This window comes from Clarias gariepinus, chromosome 12 (assembly GCF_024256425.1).
Source record: "Clarias gariepinus isolate MV-2021 ecotype Netherlands chromosome 12, CGAR_prim_01v2, whole genome shotgun sequence".
Lineage (NCBI taxonomy): Eukaryota > Metazoa > Chordata > Actinopteri > Siluriformes > Clariidae > Clarias > Clarias gariepinus.
In genome coordinates this window covers 13,663,679-13,683,024 of record NC_071111.1, presented here as the reverse complement: position 1 = coordinate 13,683,024, position 19,346 = coordinate 13,663,679, and the positions used below count along the sequence as shown (strand labels likewise).

At 36.5% G+C, this 19,346-nt stretch overlaps 2 protein-coding genes across 2 annotated transcripts; both read left to right on the top strand.

The window, feature by feature from the left end:
• The first annotated feature begins 720 nt into the window (after positions 1-720).
• phyh (phytanoyl-CoA 2-hydroxylase) lies at positions 721-8,323 on the top strand. The gene is made up of 9 exons (XM_053508843.1): positions 721-896; positions 3,274-3,329; positions 3,791-3,901; positions 4,844-5,012; positions 5,134-5,215; positions 5,319-5,500; positions 6,640-6,789; positions 7,202-7,336; positions 7,438-8,323. Exons 1-9 carry the CDS (start codon positions 828-830, stop codon positions 7,489-7,491), a joined length of 1,008 nt encoding a protein of 335 aa, XP_053364818.1. The 5' UTR covers positions 721-827; the 3' UTR covers positions 7,492-8,323.
• A 5,201-nt stretch (positions 8,324-13,524) lies between these two features.
• On the top strand, positions 13,525-19,346 carry ucmaa (upper zone of growth plate and cartilage matrix associated a). The gene is made up of 5 exons (XM_053508116.1): positions 13,525-13,642; positions 14,344-14,406; positions 15,550-15,642; positions 18,099-18,197; positions 19,046-19,346. The coding sequence occupies exons 1-5, from the start codon at positions 13,585-13,587 to the stop codon at positions 19,141-19,143; spliced, it is 411 nt and encodes a 136-aa protein (XP_053364091.1). The 5' UTR covers positions 13,525-13,584; the 3' UTR covers positions 19,144-19,346.

Sequence of the window (19,346 nt, the reverse complement as noted above, 5' to 3'; positions counted from 1 at the left end):
CCATGGCATGCACTAAGTACCAGTAAAAGTACCTGGCATTTTATATCGTCCTATGATGCTACTATTCAATTAAATTAAATTTTATTTACATAGCGCTTTTAAGAACGGTCATTGTCTCAAAGCAGCTTCACAAAAATGAAAAGCAAATTTTAAAAGAACAATTCTGGAAGTTTGTATGTGTGAGAAAATGTGTCTAGATAATAATGAGATTGTCTCTGATGAGCAAGAAGAGGACACCGGCGACAGTGACAAGAAAAAACTTCCTAAGATGGCAATAGGAAGAAACCTTGAGAGTAACCAGACTCAACAGGGAACCCATCCTCATTTGGGTGATAACGGATAGAAATTATATAACATCATGTGTGTTATGCAGCTGAAAGTTTAATATAACAGAAGTTCTTTAAATGAACATGAAGTCCAGTTCAGCACAGGGATGAGTCAACAGGAGCAAAGGGCAGGATCTGGATCACTGGGAGCACAGGAGCAGCACGTGTAGCTCCAAACCGTTTTTTTTTTTTTTTGTATTATATAGTACTATGATAATGTCTGAATTCCTATATTAACACTATGGACATACACACGGAAAAATTTCTAACGAAAATCACTGTACTCCTAAAATACTTAAAAACACTGTTTTTTGTGCATTAATGTACAAACACTAGGAAACAGGTGTTTTTGTGTGCGCCATATCGAGGCAGTTTTATTGTGTACTTTGACCCTGTTACATAAGCAGTTAGAGGCACTAACATTAGCAACAAGCTAATCGCTGTAGAGAAGACATTACCAGGAAAATATTTCATTTCGTCTTCTTTTCATTTCTGGCTAACATGTCTCTTCGAGCGGCGGACAGACTGAAGGTTGTACTGAGCCACCTAGACCGTTCCAGTGCTGCTGTGGTATCCTTTAATGTTTCGGCTAACGTGTTTGTGTGGGGTTTGTTAGCGCAGTTGCGCAGGAGGATGCGCCGGGGTTCGGTGTGTACTGCCGGAGACAGACGAACACTATAGCCCGAGGCTTGGACAGAGCCGCTATACAAGAAAAGGCCATTAAGTCTATGTAGTTGGATAGTTTAAACATCAACCTTTGTCTCTTGGCAACTTCGTAGAAACAGACAGTCTGTGACGTTATTTTCCAGTCAAATGAGTTCCGTCTTTTATTTTTCGTCGCATTGCAGTTACGCTATTTTGGGGAAAGAAAAGTTACCGCGTTACTCAAAATGCATGTTGAGTATATGAGACAGGAACAGGAACTCCACTTGAGTAAGGGCAAATACATTTCACTTGCTGTAATCTTAACTCCATCTGTCAGAAATAACTAAGACCCTGCCTCACTTTTTTTTTTTTTTTTTTTTTTTTATTATGGTTGAAATGGTTTCGATTATTTCATGTTGTACTTGATTTATTTGAGCTTGGATTGATTAATATTATTGATTAATTAACACTCCAAAAATGTAGTTATTTCAGAATAACTGTCCGTTTTTTAAAGTGTTAATTAAAGCAAAGTGCCTTTTGTATTGTTTAACTTTTTGTTGTTTAAAAATTTTTTAACTGGCAAAAGGAAGAACTAGATTTAGATTTTATAGTCATAAATGAATAATTAAGTATATGTTAACGAATGAATAAATATTTAATTCACAGTGGTGGCCAAAAGTATTAAGACAAAATATTGTATGTATTATAATTCTCTCCTCTGCACAAAGCTTCTGGCTGAAGAGTTGTGCTGATTAAACCCACCTGGTTTAGTTAATACATGGAACAAATATGTGGCAGGACTTCTACTTTCAAATTCAAAAACAAATTTTCTTTCACATACACGACTATACAGTACAAAGTATGGTATGCAGTAAAAAATAAAAAAAAGATAGGATAGAATAGATAGATTTTCTTTATTACATTAGGAAAAAAGGGAAATGTAAATTTTAAAATGTCAAAATTTTGGATAAACGTATAAATCTACAATTTACAAAGTTACAAAAAATGGATTAATATAGATTAAACAGGATGTGCAGAATATGCAATATAATTAAATATGGCATGTACAGTAGGTATGACAGTAGCAGCATGAGTGCAACATGAGGTATGGAATAAAGTGATGTGCATGTCAGCAGCAGTGTTATTGTCTATGTTTTAAAGTGCAAGTTAGTCCTTATTTTGTGTAAAAAAGAACAATAGATATGACCAAAAGTGCATTGTAATGAGTAATGTAGTGAGTAATGTAGTGTGCTCTAACACAGGTGTAAAGAAAACAAAGTCAAGTCCGATCAGTTTAGTCCTATGTGCTGTTCCGATTGAGGGCCTGAATATCCTGCATTAAGAAGCTCCTCCAAAGTCTCTCTGTGCTGGCCTTTATGGAATGGAAGCGTTTCCTGACCGCGGCTCAGAACAGTCCACTGCTGAAGTGGCCTTGGTTTAGCACCGCTTGCTGTAGATTGATTGTAGGTCAGTGAGCTAGGTGTAGATTATGCCCTCAGATCATCACACCACCCTCTATAGAGCTCTTCTGGCCTGCATGGTGCTGTTCCCAAACAAGGTTGTGATGTTTCTGAAGCTGGGTGTTAAGTGAATTGTGAACTTACAGTATGTGGCATTAAAACATTGAATTTCACTTTTGTCTCAATACTTTTGGCCAACACTGTATATTGGATATTATATGTAAGTAACAAGCTAATCGCTGTAGAGAAGACATTACCAGGAAAATATGTAATTTTTTTTCACCTAGACCGTTCCAGTGTTGCTGTGGTATCCTTTTATGTTTCAGGTAATGTGTTTGTGAAAGGTTTGTGAGGAGAATTTGCCGAGGTTCAGTGTGTACTGCGAGCACTATAGCCCGAGGCTTGAACACAGCCACTATACAAGAAAAGGCCAGGACGTTTATGTAGTTGGGTAGTTTAAACGTCAACCTTTGCCTCTTGGCAACCTGGTAGAAACAGACAGTCTGTGACATTATTTTCCAGACAAATAAGTTCCGTCTTTCAGCAAGAGTTCCGTATTTTATTTTTTGTCGAATGCAGTTATGTTATTTTGGGGGGAAAAAAGTAACAGTGTTCCTCAAAATGCATGTTGAGTAAATGAGACAGGAATTCCGTAGGAATTTCACTTTTGTCTCAATGCTTTTGGCCAACACTGTATATTGTATATTATATGTAAAGCATGAAGAAAATCTTTGTAAAAAAACATAAGATTTAGGATTTGGCCCAAATCTATGTGCATTCAGACAGGAGTAGGAAAAGACGTAAGAGAAGACATTTATTTTCCTTAAATACTTGTAATAAAGCACACATCCTTTACATCTGCTCAAAACCTCACATATCACCATCCTAAAGCATTTCAGTAAGTACAAATCTTATTGAGCGTTGTAACAAATACACTGCCGGCCAGAAAAGACACCCACTTTAATATTACAGCAATTTTACACTGCCTTTAGTTTTGACTACAGCTGAAATAGTGTTAATCTGGACTCATCAGACCACATGATTTTTTCAACTGCTCCAAAATTCAAACTTTATTCTTCTTAGCAAGTTGACTTTTTTCTCATTGGCCTGAGTAACAGGTGGTTTTCCTATTGTCACACTGTTTTGTTTTTACAATGAGACTACACTATCACAGTCACTCTTCCACAACGTTGACGATCTACCATTATCAATTTTATGCATTACAATGATGTAGGCCAATAATTTGACCCTACTGACATTGTGTCTTTGTTTGTCCAGCAGAGTATCATGCCATAAAACATACATTGTTCTTTTTGCTATGTGATGACCTTTGCATCTACTGTGTTATTTTGCCTGTAGGTTCACCTTTGATACAGATGTCCTTTCTCCAGAACAGAGACTTGCATATGAAGAAGATGGTTTTATTCTGATCAAAAATCTGGTTTCTGAAGAGGACATCAATAGATTTAGGCAAGCCCACAAGCACACTATTTAAGATTACTCAAGCTACCGTTAGCAGTGTCAGCTACTAGTTTCTTAATTATGTTTAGTAGAAACAGAAGTGACTCTGAGGACAACAGGAAGGATGCACATTATGTTGAAATGTATAGGGTTTTTCTAAAAACAGTTCTGACAGGCAAGCTGCTGGGTCGACTTAAATGTAAAATACTAAGCGTATGATTGTGTCAGGATCAATGTCATCTGACAGTGGACATTTTTATGACTTGGAAAATTACTACAATATTAATATTGCAGCCTTTATGGTGAACACCAGGTGGCAGCATAATTGTTGTTTATCAGATTACAAGAGTCTCACTTCAAAACTGGGTGGGTAGTCCAAAGTAAAGGGCAAAAATAAATAAGTATAAAAAGCATAAATGAGTCTCTTATCAACAAATTAATAATAAAAAAAGCAGTTTTAGAGTAGATTACAATAGCCCACTCATAGAAAAAATCTTAACACATCTGTAAACATTATTTTGTGTATTCATAGTCTTGAATGTGTATAAATAGAGTCCTAACTCTTATTGTATCTGTACATATCAGAACATATATTTTGAATACGCTACATTATTGTAGGACATATTATAACTCAGGTATAATTGGGAGATCAGTTCAGTCAGCCAGTTCCTTTACCTCAAAATTGTCAGAACTTATTATGTTAGTACTGATTAACCTAGCTTTGAGTACTTTAGCCTTTAAAAATATTCTGTTTTTTAAGCATATTTTTTTGCAAGCACAAGCAAAAGTGTGCATACACACCCTTTTTTCTTGATTTTTACTTGGTAAACCTTAATATGTGCATGGAAAGTACACATGCTTATTTTATGCAAATGCCATGTTTGTAATTGTGTACTTTAAAAATGCATGTGCTTTAAAGCAAATAACTTATAAATGTGTGTGTACCTACAGGAAAGAGTTTGAGCATATTTGTAAAAGAGATGTGAAGATTCCTGGCTTGGTAATAATGAAAGATGTGACCATCGCCAAGTCTGAGTTTGTGCAGGGGGAGAAGGCTGTGACAAAACTTCAGGACTACCAAGAGGATCCGGAGCTGTTCCGCTATTGTACTCTGCCTCAGGTCCACACACAAACACTATAATGTTTGCATCTTCAGTAGATTAAAACAGATAAAGCTTTAAACTTTTTTGCTTTAGCTTTAGAAGGCATTGTGACAAATTTGCCTTGTTACTTTGTAACAGATTCTAAAGTATGTTGAGTGTTTTACGGGTCCCAATATCATGGCTATGCACACCATGCTCATCAACAAACCCCCTGATACAGGTAACGTGCACACATACTAACATGTACATCAGTTGTTGTTGTTTTTTTTTACCAAGATGTAATCTCAGAGCAATAGTGTTGAGCTGTACATGTTGTGTCTCAGGAAAGAAGACCTCTCGCCACCCCATGCACCAGGACCTGCACTACTTCCCGTTCCGGCCAGCTGATCGCATCGTGTGTTCCTGGACAGCAATGGAGAAAATAACCCGCCAGAATGGCTGCCTGGTTGTGCTGCCTGGCACGCATAAGGGATCCCTGCAGGAGCATGTCTACCCGGAGTGGGAGGTGAGAGAAAGGGAAAGAAAAGGTTTAGGGCTCTATAGGGCTGAGTCGCAGTGGTAAGCACAAGTACCTGACTAATGAATTACTTTTTACTGGAGCAGGAAAATTATCCTCAGAAATAGCAAATAATATTTCTTTAAGAGACTGATCACTTAAAGTTCTTGCTATGACACAGTCACATGTCTACCTCTTTTATCAACCGAAGTACTACAAGCTTGATATTTCTCTTTTTTGCTGCTGCCCATTTCCAATGGTGACTAGATATGGGTTACCACCTCAGCATATACTTTATGTGGCACAGGTTTTTGAACACAACCCTCCCCACGGTGCACCAGGTGTGCGCTTGCTCATTAAACCCCAAGCAGCTGGCCTTGTTCCCTTACTAGGAGTCAAACCTGGGCCACTAGTCTACTTGGGAACCTCCATTATTCCACAATCACACTACATAAGATTACTCAAGCTACTGTTTGCAGTGTGCCCTAACGGTTGCTTGGATAAGCTTAGTAGAAACAAAAGTGACACTGAGGACAACAGGAAGGATACACCAGTTTTGATGCACAATATGTTGAAATGTATAGGGTTTTGCATAGAAATGCTTGTGAAAAGCAGGCAATCTGGAGTGATTTAAGTGCAAACTCTCTGGCCTTAGCAAATAGGGGTGATTGTCAACAATCAGTGTCAACTGACAGTGGAAATTTTTATGGTGTTGGAAAAGTCAAGCAGAGATTACTATTAATATTGCAGCTTTCATGTTTGTTAATCTTTGTTAAAATAGATAGAACCTTGAGTGTACGGTTACACCATGGGAATACAACACGTTAGTGAGTGTTCTTTCCCCTGTACAAACCTCTTAGGGCTTCACTGGACTTCACGAGAGTAAAGAAGGAATACAAATCCCCCCACACCTTTCAGATTTTAATTAGTAAGAAAAGAATTTGAAAATCATTTAGCGGTTTTCTGCCACTTTACAATTATGTGGCACTTTGTGTTGGTCTAAAATCCCAATAAAATACATTTACATTTCTGTATATAACGCGACAGAATGTGGAGAAGCTCAAATAGTGTGAATAATTTTGCAAGGCACAATAAGTGTGTGTGCGAATGATATTCCCTCTAAACACATGAAGCTCCTCTCTTCTCAGGGTGGGGTAAACAAAATGTACCATGGCATTAGAAACTACAACCTCAACCATCCACGAGTGCACCTGGAAATGGAAAAAGGAGACACAGTGTTTTTTCATCCTTTGCTTATCCACGGCTCAGGAAGGAACCAGACACAGGGCTTTCGAAAGGTAAAGACAGTCCTTGGATCGAACTTGATAATTTGCGTTGTAACTTTTTGTTGTATCTTCTATTTCATACCCAGAGTGCTCACTGCAATGTTTAAATCACGAAAAAAATGTCACTGTCCAATCACTTACAGATTGCACGAGATCATTTTTGTCATGTCCATCATTTGATGTGCACTTCTCTGCATATTCCATCTTGTTCAGACAGGGCTGGTTTTTACAAATCCATTAAACATCCATACTGAGTTAAAATATAATCATGACTCAGTAATATTTGTATGAGTAAAACCTAATACCAAAAAACATTCACTACAACATGAGTCATTACCCTTGATTATAAGGAATTAATTAAATGTCTGTGTGTGTGTGTGTGTGTGTGTGTGTGTGTGTGTGTGTGTGTGTGCGCTTGTTTTAGGCAATCTCCTGTCACTATGCCAGTGCTGATTGTCAGTACATTGATGTGGATGGAACAACTCAGGAGAACATCAGTAAGGAGGTGGAAGAGATTGCTCGCAAAAGATTTGGGAGTGATGCTACTGTTTCCTTCCAGGTTGGTTTCCTGGACGGCACTGTCCATGTCAGCATCCACACTGATGTTGCTTTATTCATGAATAAATATGAACCACCTTGTGTTTTTTTCTGTGCTTGTAGGACACCTGGGCTCTTAGGGGACGTCTGGTACAAGGAGAAAGGACATCACTGTGATCACATGAAATGTTTGTGTGTTAATGCAATAACATACATTTAGAAGAACGACTGACAGTACAAAACAGAGTCTAATAATGTTGTCCAGGAGGCTATGGTTTATACAATGAAGCTACCTTAATGATGGCCTAATAGTGTAGAAAATACTGTAGGTACAAAGCTGCTACTTCAACACTATAATATCTGTAACTGTTTGAATCTCTTGTTTACCATTTAGGATTTTTTTTGATGTTCAAAAGATTTAAAAAAAATTGTGCATATGGATAGAGACAGTTAAAGTATGTCTGAGAGCTTAGAACTTAATGGTAAAGAAAATTTTGTGCCTTCTTTCGTCAGAAAGTGTGCGGGAATGGCACAATACATCAAAATGAGGTCAAATGTAAGCCAAATCAAATCTGCTTGCCACAAAAAAAAATGGTTTCTGTTTAAGTGCATCGACCACATTCAAACTGAAAGTATGAACCTATTGAGAAATTGTGCTAATTTCAATTTCACATAGTTCTGTTTGCAGTAGAAAAAAATCAATTGTATGGTATATTTTCTTATTAATTCAACACTTTGACATTTATAGTTTATTTTAATTATGGGAAAATAAAGGTAATTTACTATATGACTTGGTGTTAATTTAAAGGAAACACTAATATGGAGCTTGAAGCTGACCGAAATAGCTAAAGTAGAATTGTGTAATTTTTTTGTTATATACAGCCGCAACAGTATTTGGACACTTAAGATATACTTACAATTGTATGAATTTCAGCATCAACCAAGTGGCTTTAATTTTAAAGAAAACTTCCTGACCACATATTAAACCATATACCAAAAACATTAAAAATGGGTGTGTTCATAATAATAATAATAGTTGATATACTGGCTAAGTAGACAAAAATATCTAGAAGGTCTTTAAATTCAAGACAACCTAAGGAGTATTTTTATGTACGAGTATGAGTACTTTATAAAATTATTTGTCTAAATTCTAAAGATGTTATTTCTAGAGTGATTTCTACACTTTTCCTCCTGATAAGAGTAAATATTTATTTTCCTTAAATACTTATTATAAAGAATACTTCTTTACATCTGGACAAAACTGAAAACACACACACACACACACACACACACACACACACACACACACACCCCCACACACACACACACATCACCATCCTAAAGCATTTTAGTGAGTACATATCTTATTGAGTGTTGTGACAAATACACTGACAGTCAAAAAAAAAAAATCTTAAATATTACATTCAGCTGCCTTTAGATTTGACAATGTGGTTTTGACAATTCATGTGTGAAAATGATTCTTCATGCTCCCAGAATATGGAATATGCCTGTACCATCAGGGAAGAAAAACTCATTTTAAACTAAAAAAAATAAAATAAAATTAAACTTAGTTTTTCAAACTAATTTTAATACTTGCTTGATGTAGGCTAATAATTTGACCCTCACACAACACAAGCTGGGCTGCTTTTGCATGCACTGTTATTTTTCCTGTAGGTTTGCCTTTGATACTCCTGTCTCCATAACAAAGACTTGTGTATGAAGATTGCTTCATTTTGATCTAATTTCTGGTTTGCCCATTATTCCACAATCACACTACTTAAGATTACTCAAGCTACTGTTTGCAGTGTGCCCTAACGGTTGCTTAGATAAGCTTAGTAGAAACAAAAGTGACAATGAGGATAACAGGATGGATACACCAGTCTTGATGCACATTATGTTGAAATGTATAGGGTTTTGCAGAGAAACGCTTGTGAAAAGCAGGCAATCTGGAGTGATTTAAGTCCAAACTCTCAGGCCTTAGCAAGTAGGGGTGATTGTGTCAACAATCAGTGTCAACTGACTGCAAATTTTCAGGGTGTTGGAAAAGTCAAGCAAAGATTACTATTAATCTTGCAGCCTTGATTGGGATCACTAGGTGGCAGCATAATTGTTGATTACAGAATCCTCACTTCAAAACAGGGTGGGTATGTAAGAGTGAAAATAGTCTGTGCATAAACACTAGGAAATAGCATAAATAAATAAGTGCAAAAACCATGGATAAGTCTCCAATCAACAGGTGAATAAAAATACAACATTATAGTAGATTACAGTTGCCTTCTCATAAGAAGATTCTTAATACATCTGTTATTGTGTGTGTTAATAATCTTAAATGCAAATAAATAGTTTTAATTCTCATTGTATCTGTACATATTGGAACATCTGTTTTGTATACACTTTGCATTAAAGATTATTTGACAACTTACTGAGTGATAATGGTTTCAGCTACATAAGCAAGATTTCTTTGTTTCAGCATGGATCGATTGGATGCCCATGGGGCTGACATAATGTAACTCGGGTATAACTGTGAGAACAGTTCAGTCATCCAGTTCCTTGGAAAATAGTTCAAAATTGTCAGTATTTGTAGTGGAACATAGGATAAGTGAATAACTACATTCATTTGATTCATTTAAACACTTTTATTCAACTTGTAAGTGAGGCAGGGTAACTGTGTTTGAATTAATTGTCCAACATTTATGAAAAAGTTCTGATGTTTAAAAGATAAGAGATTTGGGTGTGCGCTATCTGTCTCTATCATTTGGATAAGTGTGCTTGAAAGCTCTTAATGGTAAAGGTTTTTTTGTGCCTTCCTTCATCATACAGTGTTCAAGAATTAAAAAAAAAGATGACCCATGCTTCAGTAGAAATGACTAGAAGATTATGTGCAAATTAAGCTAATGAGGATAAATATTCAGTGGGTAGGCTATTGCAAATTGAGATGTAGCAATTGAAAGTGAAAGCAGTGCAAAAAGTGAGTGGTGCAACACTGAGGTATTCAAAGCCTTGGCAGATTTGAGTACTTGAGGAAATAAATATGACTGTGAGCAGTGAGTCTGTTGAGAAAGGAGAGCTGCATGTATACCTGAGAATGACGAGCAGCAGAGGGACCATCATGATTATTAATCCCAATCACGTCCCCTCACAGGGCTGCTCTGTGACAGACGTCTGCCACTGAACAGCCTCTTCTGCTTGGCAAGTTTCTCATCTCCGTGGTCTTAGAGGTGTTCAGCTGGAGATGATTTGACCTACACCAGTTCACGAAATCCTCCTCAAGGCACATATCCTTCTTCCTACTTCTGTCCATTACTGATACACTTCACAATGACAATGTCATCAAAGAACTTCTGCATGTTCACTCTAAGCTGTACTTTAAGTAAGAAGTAGAGAGGAAGGGGGAAAGTACAGTCCTCTGAGAAGTCCTCTGTCTTTTATCCTGAAATATTATGGTCTCCCGGTAGCATAACCTTTAATACAGGTCAAATCAAAGAATTTGATTCTCACAGCACCTTTTCCTTTGTTTTGGTGGGAGTAGGCCTGATGAAGCAGGTATGGGATAGCATTGTCAATACCATCCTTCTCCCTGCAGGGGAACCAGAGCAGATCTGAGGTCTGAAGAGATTGAGAATCAGTCACTCAAAGGTTTTCATAATGTGAGAAGTCAACGCCACTGGCCTGAAATCATTAGCAGCTTTTCTTAGGGACATGGATGAAAATAAAATGTATTTTTCAGTGGTCAGGAACCTTTCCTTCCTGCAAACTCACGTTAAAAATGTGCTGAAAGGGCTCACCTGGTTCTTTAGGACAGCTCTCAGCATTCTTGGGAAGACCTTATCCGGGCCAACTGCTTTGCTGGAATAGTGCCCTTCTCAGTCATTTGCCCTGATCAGCAGTACTGGTGAGGGGAGGAGGGGGCATGGTGCATGCTGTGAGGGATAGAGACTGTGTGTGAGCAAAGCAGGTGTGACAAAAGTTAACAGGAGGTGCTCATATTCTCCAGCACACTCAATAAAACCTACAGCTGTTTTACTTATAGAACTGCACAAATCATTATCTAACTCTACTGATCATTTTCAAGCAGAGTTTTTACTACTCTTTATAGAAGTTTATTTTATGTAGAAATGATTTTAAAAGCATCTTTGCTTATGACATTTTTGTTTTGTAAGTAAAACAGCTGTTGGGTTTTACTGAGTATACTGGAGAATGAGAGTTTTTCTGGTAATGTTTTTCTTCCTATTTATTTGCATATGACTATGCCTAGAGCACAGAGCTTCACATCTCTATTTAAAACACGCTGCTGCTTTCCACACTTATTCAAGTGGATAATGTTAGTACAGTAAGTAAACTGAAGGCTTTTAATCAGAACACATTTTGCATTAACTCCACACCTTCTACATTGGAAAAAGAAGAAAATGATTGTGTATTTGTATGAATTCAGTAGTGTTATGGATAATTAGCATTTGCTGTTATTGATTTTATTGTAAACAGGAGAGACACACACACAAAGTGCAGGATTGTTTAAAGTGCAAGGTCAACTCTTTGACAGTTTTCAACCAGCTCTTTTCTCTACTGCATCTGTGTAATAAAATCAATGGGCAGTTGTGGAATTAAAAATTTAATTGTATGCATAGTTTTATTCATCCTTCCAGCAATACGGTATTGAACTGTTAATAGCCTATATGTTGCCTTAAAAATTAAGTTAATAGTTTATAGCATACTATTGACAAGTATGATATACTTTCATGTCTATTTTGTTGAAGTTGTGTTGTTATTAATTTTGTCCTAAAAAATAAAAATCGATGGTCTTGAGCTACTCTTGCTGATGTGTCAAATTGTTGCCTGGAACCTCACTAATACGCTGAAAAGAAAAATCCATCTTGCTCTCAGAGTAATATTTCCACAAGCTCTGTTTTTATACTAAGATCTGCATGTGTGCAGTAGGAGATGTTATTACTGCTTCCGATCTCATGCAGGCAACATACCAAAGAAAATACCTAAAGGCATTCAAGCATAAACACAAAGTGCAAAAATTGTTTAAAGTCATAAGATACCTTTCATAGAGGGGAAAAAAAACACTGATTTGCACCCTGTAATTGTATACATTATGGCTGAATTAATAAGGGATTAAAACGGTAAAAGATATTAAAACAGAAGCATCTATTTTGCATAATAAAAACAGCTTATATGTCCACCTACGTGAGAAGTACACTAGGTTAATACTTTCAGGAACGATTACTCTCTGTGACTCTGTCACAACTCTTAGCAGTCCTCTTTCTCTATCCATATTCTCTTATAGCCCATCTGTTTAATGTCTTTATGTTTCTCTCTTGCTCTTATCTTCCATGAATACAGTTTGTTTTGTGAAAAAGTATGGAAACCATTTTCAAAACATTCTGTGATAAACTAACTGCCATGTATGCAGTTATATAGTATGTGTCAGTTTTTTTTACATACACACATATAAATCACACCACTCTCGGATGGCTTTAGGGTAAAAAAAATCTCCTCTAATTTCCTTCCCTGAGTTTCTGTCTGTAAATTGGTAAATACTGCCATGTGACGCAGACATTAAGGCGGTCTGCCTTTAAACCTGAAATGTGCAAGCATTTTCCAAATTTTTTTCCTTTCTTTAACCTTTTTCATCCTTTTAAACCTGCAGATTTCTGTGCATTCAAGCAGTTTTAGTGTGTGGAGTGTGTAGATAGAAGTCAGAAGTATTTTATACATTACCATCACTGTAAGTAGAACTGTGATTTGAGGTCATGGCACATCACACAAGGGCTCTCTACTCTCAGTCTGCTTTTAAGTGAATGTAGGTGGTTGTGAGTGCTTAGGTACAAAAACAACTTTCAAGTTATAAACTGAGTGTAACTAATTTCCTACTCAACAAACAGCTGCATTCAAACCTCATATCAGGCGCACAGCTGATAAATATTCTATAAAATGCCATCTGAAAATCAATGACGTAAAAAAAAAGTAGGAATCAAAGCTTCATATCAAAGATTCTGCAACCATACATCGAGTCTTGCCAATTTACTATCATCAGTTCTTTATCATTTCACCTTTTCTTTTGCTTCCTTCCTCTATACCCCATCAGTCTCTCCCCCGCTTCTCTTGCCACTTCTGTGTCCCCTGGATCTGTAGAATTACATCTCATACCCTCCCACTCTTCCCTTCTTCTCTCTCCCTCCCTTCCTCTCTTATACCTTCTGCCAAGACTTACTGCTGTATGCTACCTGCAGCACAAACTCTCACACAACACACTCTGCTTGAGCCATGGCCCGGGTGCACATAGTTCTGCTTGGCCTGCTCCCCATCGTCCTCATCCTAACTGGTGAGTGCCTTATTCAAAGTTTATTCATATAGCACCTGAGCATTTAAAATGTTTGTGTGTGTGTGTGTGTATATATGAACATTTAAAATGTTTATAAAGAGGTCAATATTTATATAATTATTAGATGATAATCAAAAAATATATTCATAGCATAAATAAGACTAATAATAAAATAAATGCAGTCAGAAATGTACTTTTAAACATTTTTAAAAAGGTACTGCTTGAACGTAATTCTTGCAAGGCAAGTATTTTCTTTTTCCTTTGCCCCTAATGTCTTATTCCAGAGACTTCTAAATATGATGGAGTGCATGCTCTCACTTTGAAGTGTGCACAGGTCTTAGATTATTAAGTAGACGATTAAACAGTGTATTAAATATGAAGAATCTACAATAAACAGTAGTTAGTGAGATGGTGTAAAAACATGACTATCCTAATTATTTAATTAATTAAGTTGGTGGTTGCTACATTTGCTCATTTTGATTAAAAGCTTTTTCTTTCAAATCTCATTTAAACATGCAACATGTACAGTAAAATATGGGTTTATAGTGCACATTTGTAGAGAACCCTATAAAGGTTTTAAAATAGTTGCCTGAAATTCTGCTGATGGCTGATTTCCATTTTCTCCACAAAAACTAAGATCAATATTTTTACTAAACTCTTCTCTTATTAAAACTATTTCCGTCCCTCCTCCCTCCTGCTAGTGCTGCCTGAGGTAGAAAGTGCAGCAATGAAGGATGGAAAAGAAAAAGACGCTGAAAGTCAGGGTGAGTTCAGCACACACACACACACACACACACACACACACACAAATATTTGTCCTACTATTTAACCACTTATTTATATATTTAAAAACAAAACTTGTTAAATTATTAAAATTAACTTTTAAAACATTTTCCTTGTGGTAACAAGTTGAATGTCTGTCCCTACCAATATATACTATATGGTCACCTAACCATCAAACCCAATTGTGGGTCTTCCTCAAACTGCTGCTACAAATTTAAAAGCATGTTATGTTGTATAATATAGCATCAAGATTTTATTTTACTAGAACCAAAAAGCTCAGACATTACAATGCCCCCGTGTACAAGGCATACTCCATGAAGACATGATTTGCCAAGATTGGAATGGAAGAACTTGAGTTTTCTAATATTACTGCCACTGAACACTGTTGGAGTGAACTGAGGGACTCCAGATCTTCTCGCCCAACATCCGTCTCAGACCTCACTACTGCTCTTGCAGCTGAATGAAAACAATGGAGGAGGAGCCCAAACGCTGCATGACATTATCATATAAAAGCACTATAGTGACAATGTCCCGAAATGCCCCAAAATACATAATCAGGACAGCATTGTTTTTGAAAATTAGAATGACTTTTATAAAATGATTTGGAGAAGTCCCGGCTGAGGAAGGGGACGAACCCAACAGATTCCTGCACACAGCGCATGTATCTCATGTCTCTTGTACACAAGGCATTTGTGTGTCTTATCTGTTTTTCCAGTACTACTGACATCAGCAAGAAGTAAATGACAAGTATGAATTAGGAACTGTATAATAATAATTAATATATATATATATATATATATATATAGGGGTCCAGCATTATATTATCAACTTTTCAATACTATCCAAAACCATCTGCTGGAAACACTCCACAGCTACGCTCCAAAATCTAGTGGAAAGCCTTCCCAGAAGAGTGGCGGTTATTATACAAGCACTGGGAGATAAATCCTGAATGTAATATTCAACAAATAAAAACTGTATGGTATGTGATTGTTCAGGGGTCCACAGAATTCTGGTAAAATAGTGTATTAAAACATTAACAGAGGAAAAGAAAAAAAAGAGCTCTCAAGAAAAAAAAAAACTGCATGTGATCTGTTTAATCTTTCTTTAATCATTCTATCCTGTAGGACCTAAGAAGGTTTTTGTTCCACCATCAGATGCATCAAACTTTTTCAAGCGCCGAAGCCGCAGGTCCCCAAAATTATACGCAGAGTATGTAGGTGAGTTTCATTGTGATCTGTCCCTTCTTAACCAAGACGTGTCAGATGTATAACATATTTTTAAGCATTAAATCACAGGGGTGATTCCTTTACTTATTTATATGAAATAGATACAATAGCTGGAGGCTACTGATCTTAAGTGAGGGAAGCATTTAAGGTAACTTTATTAATCAGTTGGGAGGTATGACGGGTAGAGAACACTTGTAGTGTCAAAGTGTGGGAATGGTTGTGAGTATTGCAAAAGAAAGAGGAAAGTTGGCCAAGAGGATCACCAGGACAGTGTGGAATTGCTTAGCCATGAGGAGCAAGGTAGCCGGCACACACACACACATGCACATATGTATACACACGCACACACGTATAAACACACGCACACACTTTTTATTTTCAAGCTAGTATGTGGGTGTGTGTGAGGATGCTGCAGAATGCAGACTGGAGAAAAAGAAGCAGCTGGAGCTGAGAGTGGAATGTGCGAATACAGGACAGAGAGAAAATAGAAGCCAGATTAATACTGTCCTTAATGATCGGGCCAGATTTTAAAGTTCTCTTTGTATTCTGGCAGCTGTCAGAATGAAGCAGTCCCATCTCCCACTCATCCGAAAAAGCAAAGATAAAAAATAAATTTAATCTTTGTGTGTGTGCAAAAAAAAAAGAAAGAAAAAAAAGACACTCCTACAGAAGGCCAAACCGTTCCTTTACTGCCTCAAACATACGCATCTCCCCTATTTTACAAATTGTAAATTAGCTGAATTAATAACACTAATATTTTTTGCTAACTGATCCAGCTTCTGGCTACCTACGAGTTACCTACCTACAAGCCTCTGATTTGTAGTTAAGCTACAATGGATCAATTTTCACCCATATTTTTTTTTTCAAAACTAGCAAGTAAATGTTTTTTATTACATTTATTTTATTTTAAAATGATTAAAGTGACCTAACCAAAACTTTAAGTGAAACCTAGTGAATTTCCTCAAACATAATTGTCTACAACCAAGCATTAAGAACAGAAAAGAATCTCCAATTTAAAAAGCTTCTAAGAAGACATGCAGATGTCCAGCATAGCCATGGAGTTTTGAGGGCATGGTTTTCAAAGTAACACTAAAAGCTTGGGATTATCTGTTGTAATTTTGTGTTGTAAAAAGTTTTATATAAACTTAACCTAAATCACTGACTAAACCAGGGGTGTCCGAAGTCAAACCTAAGCCCATGGCTTCTTTCTCAGAATGTATAGTTCCTCATCCTTATTTGGGTGGTATCAGTTAGAAGTATCAGGAATTGATTTGAATGATATTTAGTCTTGTCTACAAACATAAAATTTTAACATTGAGATGGTGCGATTTCAAAAGAGGATAAATTAAAAGAATATTAAAATCAAGAATACCTTTACATTGAAAGCCATAGCAAACATGTATGCCTGTTATGTCACAAAACTGTTGTGGTAGTAAAGGAATTTTAACTTCATGCAAGTAATGGTAACAACTTCATTCCAAACTTCTAAAATGTTAGCGGTAAGCTAAGTGCTTATCCTACTATTGACATCACTTCCATTAAAGTTGCAGCAATTTTCTTGTGCACCATATTAAACAGTAATTTCTAACCAAAATAATTAATTCTGTTGGTCAACATGTGGTAAGATTAAGATCATTATAATAATTACCACTAACCAAAAAGGGGCCGGCACAATGAATCATTTTGCTTCAACCAGTGCATTGTTTTGAAATGTAAAATACTGGCATTATCAAATGGAATCAGAAGCAGCTTTTAACCTAAGCAAACATGGCACAGAACACTACTAGAGGTATTAAATGGCAATGCTTCCAACCACTAAGCACTGGAAACCTTTCAGAAATTCCTAAAAAAGTAAACAAAAATGATCACATCAATTACCCTGAAAAATTAAAGTGTCACAACTATAGCTGTCAGATTATACCCTGCTTCAGTTATGCAACCAAGTGTAAATTTACATTGGAGCTCTAAAATAATGTATTGGTGTCTGGCCCTCAAGTACTTGTTGTGACTTGGGAACTACACCCAAAAGGTTCACTTACTTCACTGAGTATTGCATACACCTTACTCCAGTTATGTGTAAAATTAAGTGCCATTTATATGTATGTGGTATTTTTACATATGAGCTGTATTGAGTGTATCAAAGTGGATGCTGTGTGTAGCCAAGTGACTAGAAAATGCCTGAACTGAATGCCGTGCTTGGCTTCAGGTTGCCCACAGTAGGCAAATCAACCCAAATGGACATTTGTGTATAATTCTACAATTCTTTATTCAATTAATGAGCCATAGTAATTGTTCTGTTTGTTATAATAGTTTATGGAGGCAATTTAGACTGTGCCATTTCAGTTTACCTTCAACTCATCAGCCACTTAAAAAAAAACATCAAATCAAATTAAAGTCAGCTTCAGTGTTTACCTAACAAGTCAAAATAATGCTTTCTTTCCCTGCAGCGGAGCATAAGTTGCAGTTGGCTGCCTCTGAGCGCAGGAGGGAGTACTATGATGAACAGAGCGATGAGTACGAGAACCATCTGGAGGAAACCCGAAATGGTGAGACGTGGCTCTTGCTCTGATTAGTTTGGCTCCAAAGTCCTAAGGAAAAAAAAAAATCCCACAGGCCCATTAATAAGCTTCTGCTGTCTAGAGGAGTAATCAGCATCTGATGAGTGAAATAGCACACTAAACCACACAATCAGAACCTGCTGTTTTACACATGGCAGTGTAGAACTTGAAAAGTAACACAAGCTGCAATACCAAAGCTTATAGTAAAATAAATAAACATACAAATGTAGTTGTCCCTTTGGAATTACAAGGGTTTTTAAAAGTTACTCAGATTTCCTTATTCTGTAAAAACATAAACATAATGGGTGTTTTTATTGCTATCCATTTTTGGGAAAAAAAATGCACTGGTTTGTTCTATATACTGCAAAAACTTGAAAATAGAATATAAATGAAAAAAATTGGTAATGTCTTTATAATCAGCCACAAATAAAGGAAACCAAGAACTACAATTAGTCCATGGTAAAAAAATTGAATAAGTGAACTCTTGATGTATGAAATGAGATTGGATGCGAGTAATTTTCAAAAATATCAGGATGCCTACTCACCTGAGTACAATATGAAAAATGTGCTGGAGGTAATCCATTCAAAGCTTTTAATGTCACAGAGTTTATGGAACGTGGAGGTCATTAGGTAGCCAATCTAGATTGCAAAAACATGCCTCTGAAAAGCATACTGAATGAGGCATTCTGGTATAGTTAAATCATGCACCAGGTCTTGTAAATGCATTAAATAATAACATTCAATTTACAAACCAGTTTTAGTCAAGTTACATTATATCTAGAACATAACAACCTGTCAATGAAGTCATGTCTTGTACCATTTCTTACGATTTTCAGAGCAATTTGAAAGAAACCGGGAGAATACAGAGCAATGGAGGGAGTATCACTACGATGGGCTCTACCCACAGTACCCACATCACCGCCCTTATTACTGAGTGTCTTATATAATCTTGCATGCCTGAGTGGCACACAGAACTATAGCAACAATCACAGGGCTGGGTGCCTTTGTTTCTGTTTCTTAAAATGTATTTAATCTGCACTTTATATTTATCTTGTAAGTGCAATCAAAATTCAAAACATGTTGAATATACAGTATAATGCTTGTAGTCTGATCTAATTATATTCTCTCCTAATTTAC